The 9,172-nt window shown below is 41.8% G+C and overlaps 1 protein-coding gene across 1 annotated transcript; it reads right to left on the bottom strand.

Annotated features, from left to right (window-relative positions):
• Positions 1–217: 217 nt before the first annotated feature.
• LOC747804 (small ribosomal subunit protein eS10-like) lies at positions 218–736 on the bottom strand. Its single transcript, XM_054682600.1, is given in 2 exon segments — positions 218–355; positions 358–736. Coding segments are annotated over 2 exon segments (510 nt in total). The 5' UTR covers positions 730–736.
• Positions 737–9,172: the final 8,436 nt, after the last annotated feature.

Genomic DNA, 9,172 nt, shown 5'->3' with positions numbered 1-9,172 from the left:
GCACTTTACTTAATTCATATTAGCAGCCCCAGAAGTATCTTACTTGTAGGTTATTATTCTGAATAAAGTGCTGGTACTTAATTCATTATTTTTAAGGGTGTCCTTTTAAAATAAGGTGCATTTTTCTATATGATAGAACTTTGTAAGTGGCTTCCAATTTTTTTTAAGTTTTTTTTTGCCTGTAAGTTTATTCAATGCAAAATAATCCTCTCTGATTTTACTGAGGTAGCTGACCACATCCATGACCAAATCTGCCTCTAAACTGGAATTTGGTTGCTGACCCAGCCCCAGCCTCAGCTTTCTCATCGGCACCAGGGGGCACAGCACTCCGTCTGTAGGAATGCTATGGCACACAAAGCTGTCGGCTTCCCCTCTTGTGAGTCTTACAGGTCGCTCACCCTCCAGACCTTTAGGCTGAGGCCTGCCATTCTCTGGATGGCTGCAGCGTAGAGTGACAGGCACAGTCTCCAGGGGCAGATGAAGGTAATCATGGAGATACTGGATACCCTCATTGGTAAGGTACCAGTAGAAATGCCTCCAGGCAAAATGTTCTGTGTTGTAGCCTCGGGACTTGAGAGACTGCATGGCCTTCATGACATGAAGGTTGGGCACATTCTTGTCTGCCAGCTCCAGGTGCTTAGGCATGTGGACATCCTTCTTGGCCACCACGACTCCTTCCTTAAAAAGGAGTTCATAAATGACAATGCGGTTCTTCTTAGGCACCAACATCTCAGTGGCTGTAGGGTCCAGGGCCGGGTTTTTTATAATTATGTTTAAGTATTATAAACATTAAGTTAAGAAAATACTACCCATGCTGTTGTTGGGTTTTCAGCAGTTCAAATCCCTCATAAACCTGGTTGCATTTCTTCCTTTGAGTCCTAGAATTTGTCCCTGTACCTGTACAACGTATTTCCCACTGTGTTTAAGATCACTGGAATTGCTTGCTTTTCTTTCTTTCTTTCTTTCTTTCTTTCTTTCTTTCTTTCTTTCTTTTTCTTTCTTTCTCTCTTTCTTTCTAATTTTTATATTTTTGAGACAGGGTCTCACTCTGTTGCCCAGCCTGGAGCACATTGGTGTGACCACAGTTCACTGCAGACTTGACCTCCCAAGCTCAAGCAGTTCTCCTGCCTCAGCTTCCTGAGTAGCTGAGACCATAGGTGCATACCACCATGCCTGGTTAATTTTTATATTTTTTGTAGAGATGGGGTCTCACCACGTTGCATACACTGATCTCAAACTCTTGGGCTCAAGCAATCCTCCTGCCTCGCCAGCCTGGAATTGCTTTCTATTGCTTGCAACCCAAAATGTTCTATGAGAAAGAGAGGACAGATTTTGTATATATTAAATGTTAACTACCTGGTAGGATATTTAATTTTGTTAATTTAATTCTCATGACATTCTTCCCTGGAAGTATCAAGTTCAAAGTGTTTAAGCGATTTGGAGAAGTCAGGATTTCAGCTCTGGTCTCCTGAACTCCAGAGCCCAAGCTCTCTCTCTTACTAAAAATCAAGAGAAAGAAACTGTCAATTGTCAGAAACTCAGAAATATTGCTCAAAAGCTGAACTTTGACATCTGTAAATTATAAAGGTACAAACAAAATATGACAGTTGCTTGCTTCTAAAATTTATCTCTGCCTCCTCTAAAGCATTGAATAATAAATGCCTATTTTTTTTAAGACCCTGCGTATCAGGATTCTAAGAACCTATACAGTTACTGTCATACCTCGCACAAAGCGAGTTCTTTGTGCAAGTTACGACATTGTTCTTACAAGGCTCATTGTTCTTACAAGGCCCATCATTTGGAAAATAGAGGCAACAAAGAAGAAATGAATGAAGAATAAAGGAAAGAATAGTGCATGCAAAACTACGTTTATATTTGGTGCTCTCTTTACTTTAGCTTTTTGTCCACAAGGAAGATACTCAAATTAAGACAGGAAAGTTTATGGTTATTCAGGGAAACAGGGATCACAGAACAGAAACCTAAGTATGAATGGGCATCAGAGAGTCAAGAGCAGAAGCCAAAATGACACAAGAGAGCTTGGCAGTGGGTTTGGCAGTTATTCCCACCAATGCTCCACCCAAAAGGGGACCTGGGTACTCTTTGTTCCTTGTTTGTATGTTTGTGCTTCTCCTTTTACCGCCAGCCAGCTTCCCTGCCCACTAATCTACGTTTTTCTCTACCTCATAGCTTGTTGCTCATGGTTTCTGCTTCTCACAACTTCTGCATACAGTGCTCATAGCTTCTCCTACACACTTATGGACCCCATGACTCCAGCTCCTCTTAATAGTACCTTTCCACTTCACCTGGGACTCTTAGCAGCCTGGCTGACTTCATACTTTCCAATTCAAAGCCCTGGAGCTACAGTCTGACTTCCTGAGCTCATCTTTACTTGGACAGAGCCTTGTTTATTTGTTTGTGGGTTTGTTGGCCAGTCCCTGTCAGTCAGAGCTGCCCAGGGGACCAGCTGCCCCTGGGTCAGATGCTCATCCCTGATCCATACACTTCTAGGTATTGTGTGTGTGTGTCTATTGGGGGGCTTGTAGGGGGAGTGGTAGAGACAAAACACACATTATAGAACTTACCACAGCCATCAGGGGCAGAGGTGGGCTGGTTTACCTTAGGAAAAGCTGTGGTAGCCCCCAGAATGGACATGTTTAGTTCAGGTTTTACCTTAAGTCTCTGTGTATTAATAAAATAATAGCTATCATGTGCCAGCCCCCTACTATGCGCTTAATACTATTCTAAAGGCTTTACATACATAGTTCTGCACACTGCTACATAATACCTTTATCACATAGGCCCCCATTTTGAAGTGCTTTCTGAAGTAGGCAGCCATTATGGAGTATTATTTCAATTTTGGAGTTGAAGAAACTGAGGCACAGACAATCTTCACTCTTAACCATGACATACATTAGAAGTAGAAAAGGGTTGGGGTTGTGGAGTTTGTTAAAGGAAGAAGGAAAGATATCATTCAGAAAGAGGAACTGGGGGAAGTTATTGTTTCTCTTTGGAATTTCTGATCCCTGATAAACTAAATATTTTTCAAGCTCCTAAACAAACAAACAAACAGCCAAGGATGGAGGATGTTCCCCATTAAAACTAAGTGGCAGCACAATATTCAAGATGAAATTAAAGTGTCTGACCCTGGAGATACTCTAAAGAAGTCTTCTTTAGAGTCTTCTTTCCAAATGGAGGTTGGGAAAATAAACTCTCCACAAAGCGATGAAGGAGTACATTGACAAAAACAATACAGCCTCTCTCTTGCAATCTGGGTGCTTAATTGTCAAAGGGGAACAGCAAAGGCCAATCCAGATTTCATCTGATATTAAGATGTGAAAAATTCCCCTCCTCCAAGAAGATGTCCTTGATCATTTCAGGATCTCTCTTACCCAAGAACTCTTGAACTCCCATTGCATTTATTTTGTGGCTCACACCAGAATGCTGTCTGCAAAAGAGAAAAAGAAGGAATGAAGGAAGGAAGGATGGAAGGAGGGAAGGAAGAGAGAGGGAGGGAGCGGGAAGGAAAGGAAGGAAGGAAGGAAGGGGAAAGAAGGAAGGAAAAAAGAAGAAGAAATAATTGTGGTCCAATATCTGAGCCACTTTCTCGCAGCTATCTGAGCCACTTTCTTGCAGCTTCAACTATGCAAGCAGCAGAGGCAACAGCAGCTGCCAAAATATTAGCATGAGTAACTTGTACAGATGCTAAAATCTAAAAGCAGACGTGCATCTGGGGGCCTTTAAAAATCCTTGCTGTGGGTGGTTGCCATGACCTCTTCCTTCTGGTGCTTTAATCTCTTTGCTCTTTGGAGGGTTTGTTCCCAGGTTCTGAGGAAGCTGGTGTATCTTTATGGCGTGGTCAAAGGCCATTATGTGTGGGTGAGTCCGCTCAGTGATCAGAGGGAGGGGAGGGTAAACACAGTGAGGAAACAAGCTGCCAAATGAACTAAAACAAAACAGAATAGCATAGAGACCTCCTTGGTGACTATGCATTTGAATATCTCCACCTAACACAAACTGAAGAGTTCAAGGTGACTGTCTCCCTCTCAACCTCAGCAAAGCCCTTCTGTGGCGCATGGTGCTGTCTCTTGCACTCTGCCTTGGTAAGAAGAAATGTGCAAATATGTTCCAAATCCATCCCCCATCCTCCTGTCTTTCCCTGCCAGAAAATAGTTACTACACTATTTCTATCATTATTTCTAACTGCAATTCTTCTATAAGGGAAATGCATAAGGGCTTTTTCTTTGTTTCTCTCAAACTCCAGCATATTCTTTTTATGTTTGTGTGCATAGGTTTTCAGGGAACAAATTCCCTGCAGAAGCAGGGTCACACACTGTATTGGTCAGGGTTCTCTAGAAGGATAGAACTAATAGGATAGATGTATATTTGAGGAGGAGTTTTTTAGGAGAATTGATTCACATGATCACTAGATGAAGTCCCACAATAGGCCATCTGTAAGCTGAGGAGCCAGGAAGCCAGTCCTAGTCCCAAAACCGCAAAAGTTTGGGTTTACAAAGGAAGTGGTTTCAGAAGAGGCACAAGCCATATCTGATTGAGAAACTTAAAGAAGATGATTCAGAAGGTATAATCAAAGTTGAGTCTTGAAAGGGAAGGCAATAGTGCAGCCTTCATCTGTGGCCAAAGGTCTGAGAGACCTTGGCAAATCACTGATGTAAGTCCAAGAATCCAAAAGCTGAAGAACTTGGAATCCGATGTTCAAAGACAGGAAGCATCCAGCATGGGAGAATGATAAAGGCCAGAAGACTTAACCAGTCTAGTTCTTCCACATTCCTCTGCCTGCTTTTATCCTAGCCACGCTGGCAGCTGGTGCCCATCCAGATTGAGCATGGGTCTGCCTTTCCCAGTCCACTGACACAAATTTTAATCTCCTTTGGCAACACCCTCACAGACACACCCAGGAGCAATACTTTGCATCCTTCAATCCAATCAAGTTGACACTTAATATTAACCATCATACATACTTTATCAGATCTGTGTTGAATTCTCCCCTGTCAGTTATAGAATCGGAAAATGTAGACTTGAATGTTAGAGCCACTCTGTGTGTATTTGTGTGTGTGTGTGTGTGTGTTTTATTAAGGCCAAATTCTTTGTTAGCCAGAATTTGACTGTCTTTTAGAAAAAGAAAAACACACTGATTCAGTAAGTTTTGCTTTTTTAATAGCACAGTGGTTTTCTCTTTGGGGGAATTTCTTTCTTGGGTGGGGTCTTCAAAAAATAGACACACATATATTTTCTTCACCTAGCCCAGGGTTTCTCAGCCTCAGCATACTGACATTTTGGGCCTACATTAGTCCGTTTTCACACTGCTGTAAAGATACTACCTGAGACTGGGTAATTTATAGACAAAAGAGGTTTAATTGACTCACAGTTCCATATGGCTGGAGAGGCCCCAGGAAACTTACAGTCGTGGCAGAAGGCAAAGGGGAAGTAAGGCACATCTTACATGGCGCAGGAGAAGGATTGAGTGCAGGGGAAACTGCCACATTTAAACCATGAGATTTCGTGAGAACTCCCTCACTATTACAAGAACAGCATGAGGGAACCACCTCCATGATCCAGTCATCTCTCACCAGGACCCTCCCTCGACAAGTGGGGAGTACAATTCAAGATGAGATTTGGGTAGGGAGACAGAGCCAAACCATATCAAGGCTGGATAATTTTTTGTTGTGAATGACTGTGTTGTGCATTGCATATACATATAAACATATTTGTTTAAGACAGAGTCTCACTCTGTCACCAAGGCTGGAGTACAGTGGCATGATCACAGCTCACTGCAGCCTTGACCCTCCTATGCTCAAGTAATCCTACCACCTAAGCCTCCTGAGTAGCTAGTACTACAGGCATGTGCCACCACACAAGGCTAATTTTTTAATTTTTTATAGAGACAAGGTCTCACTATGTTGACCAGCCTCAAGCAATCCTCCCACCTCAGCCTCCCAAAATGCTGGGATTAGAGGCATGAGCCACCACACCCAGCCTTCATTGCAGGATATTTAACAGCATTTGGGACTCTACGCAGTAGATGTCAATTCACTCTCACCCCAATATATAACAACCAAAAAGTATCCCCAAAGGTTGCCAAACATCCCCTGCGGGGAGTGGGGCAAAAGCAACCCCAGTTGAAACATAGAGAAGAGACACAGGGCTCTCACACAGTAAGTACTCAATCTGTGGGTTTAAGTGTGAAGAAACAAAAGTGTTTCCCACTGCTCTTGAGGATAAGGCACAGCATCTAATCTTGGCCTTTATCACTAATATGGTCTGGCCACAGCTTGCCAGGTAATTTGGATTTCAATCCATCCATCCCCTGCTTCTTTCTGTCCATCCACACTCACTGCTCTTATGGGGTTTAGCAGCAGTTAGTGCCTCTCTATATTACGACCTTCTTTCCTTTCTTGCAGGAACCTAGATCCTGTTTATCCTTCACAGCTCACTCAAGTGACACATCCTCAGGGAAATGACAGTGAGATCCTCCCTTTATGGGTTTCACCCTCTGTTGCAGCCACTCTTCATACTTTGTCTCTCCTTAGCTCATCTTGGTTGAAAGTTTGTATATGGCTGTGGATTTTTGATAAACGTCTCTCTTCCCCACTAGGCCGTCTGTTCCTTGAGGACAGGGACCACGACCAGCTTTATTTTGCTCTTCGATTCTCATTTTTCCCAACTGTTGCCCAGCATCCAGCACAGTTCCTGGATCACCCTGGATACAAGTATTTGAATAAATGAATATATGAATAAATGACTCAAAGGGCTGTTTCCTAGCAGACTATTTTAAATATCCTACTCCCTTGTTCCACTAGGTAAAGACATTTGAATTCAGATAGTTGCTTACAATCAACAAGATGTCCTTTTATTTTAAAATCTTGACTTAGCCTTGTCCATTCAATCGATCCCTCAAAGATGTAGAAATAGCAATAATTTACAAGTGATAATTTGAATTAAAATCACCTAAATCAGAACACCCCAGAACAGTGGTTCTCAAAGATGAGTGCATTGAAATCACCAGGAGTGCTTGTAGGACTAAGGTGAGCCCGCCTCCAGAGTTTCTAAAAGTAGGCCTGGGATGTGGCTCAAGAATTTGCATCTCTATTCGGTTCCCAGGTGATGCTGATAACCCTGGTTGGGGTGCCACATTTTGAGAACTTCTGTCCTAGAATAAGCAGAATCACAGAAAGCCTGTGGGGGTCTGAGCATCTCTCAGTAGTAGCTTTTTTGCAAAAAACAAACAAATAAACAGAAAAAAAACAACAAAAAAAACCTCTTCTAACTATTCTTATAACCCTTTTGCTGAAAATTGAGGTTCAGAATGGTAAATCAGAATTAAAGAGGCATAACCACCCAGCTATCCAGTAAACAGCAGAGTCAAGAAAGGGATCCAGCCCTGATTACAAAGCCTGTGCCCTTTAGCTGTGCCTCTAACTTGCCAAATGGGAGGAATTGCTGAAGGCATTTGTACAGGCAAGTCTCCTGATGAACTGGGTTTGAAAAACAATGCACTGGCTTTACTTACCCAGAGACACAACTGCTGTGACTGGGACTACCCCTGGCCCCATCTTTGGCCTGAGCTACCCCGAGGCTGTTCCATCACTGAACTATGACACAAACCAACTTACCTGGTACTTCTTCTACTGGGATCTCTCCACAGATGAGCAATAGTGTGCTGCAGTTATGCAAAGTTGCAGAGCAAAAAGGGCCCTTTTTATTTTTTTCCTTTTTTTTTTTTTTTTGAGCATCAAGTTTTATTCCTTGGTGAGCAATTTAAGACACTTTTTAATTAAAAACAGGGCTATTATAGACTGTGTGTGTGTGTGTGTGTGTGACAGAGAGAGAGAGAGAGTGTGTGTGTGTGTGTGTGTGTGTGTGTGGTGTGTTTAAGGTAAAATACAGACTTCAGCCGAGACTCATGCTTGAGATAAATGAATCATTCCTCACCATCATATAACTCCAACCAGAAGTATTACAATATCTTTTCTACTGTTGGGGTAATTTGGTGACCAGTTTAAAAGCTTGTTTGAATCAATACATGAGAAAGTTCTAATATCAGTCAGGGAAACAGTAAGAATATCAAAGGATAATCTACTTTTTATCAGGAGTGTGAAGGTCAATTTTATTCCTGAATGGCAGATAAAAAGGTGAGTCAGACATCATTCGTACCTAACTTCATGAAATCACAATCCTTTGGGGCTAGGGTTGCCAGATAAACTACAGAATGCCTAGTTAAATTTGAATAACAGATAAGAATATTCCATGCAACACTTGGGATTATACCTATACTAAAAAAGTTATTTATTGTTTATCTGAAATTCAAATTTAACTAGGTGTCCTGTTTTCTCTCCACCTAAGTCCAACAATCCTAAATGGGGCAGTAAGCGAGTATCTATGCGGTTATAATGCATTTCTGATACTGGTTGGACAATGAGAATTACTTCAAGAGAATTACAAAGGAAGTGGTTTCAGAAGAGGCAGAAGCCATATCTGATGGAGAAACTTAAAGAAGATGATTCAGGAGGTATAATCAAAGTTGAGTCTTGAAAGGGAAGCAAGATTTAGAAGAAGCAAGATCTGGGAGAGTGTTCCTGTCTTGAAAGCAAAGGTACAAAGACAGGAAAATATATAGTAGATTTAGTTAAAGGGAGTATAGATTTTGCATCAAGGACATAACGCTGGAAAGGGGTGATGAAGCCAGGGTACAGAGGTCACAGTGAGCTAAGGCACTTAAGGTTAATCAGTTCCATAGGGACTGGGGAAACTCTGATGGTTTCATTGGATCTGGGCTTCAAGGAAGGTTAATCTAGCAAGAGTTTACAGAATGGATTAGAAGGGCAAGATCAATTAGATGGCTATTTCCTGGTCTATGTCAGTGTTTTTCCAAATATGGGTTACAGCTTATTTAGCAAGTTGTAAAATCAAATAAATTGGTTGTGGCCAGCATTAAAAACACACAGGCTTAATAAAACATAAAAAAATTAGTGTATATCAGCAATCATCACAGTTTAGCGTTGCTTTTAAAAACACTTGTTTGTTTCATGAAGCGGTGGGTGGTAAGTGATAGATTGTGATATAAAATGTGCTTCTTATGGAGTTGGGGTCCAAAATATTTGAAGGCCATTGGTGTATGCTGTAGATGCGTCAGTTGGTTTCTTTGCTTCGTCCA

The sequence above is a fragment of the Pan troglodytes genome, chromosome 2 (genome assembly GCF_028858775.2).
Source record: "Pan troglodytes isolate AG18354 chromosome 2, NHGRI_mPanTro3-v2.0_pri, whole genome shotgun sequence".
Lineage (NCBI taxonomy): Eukaryota > Metazoa > Chordata > Mammalia > Primates > Hominidae > Pan > Pan troglodytes.
Note: the sequence above shows the minus strand (reverse complement) of the source record. Positions and strands in the feature narration are given on the sequence as shown.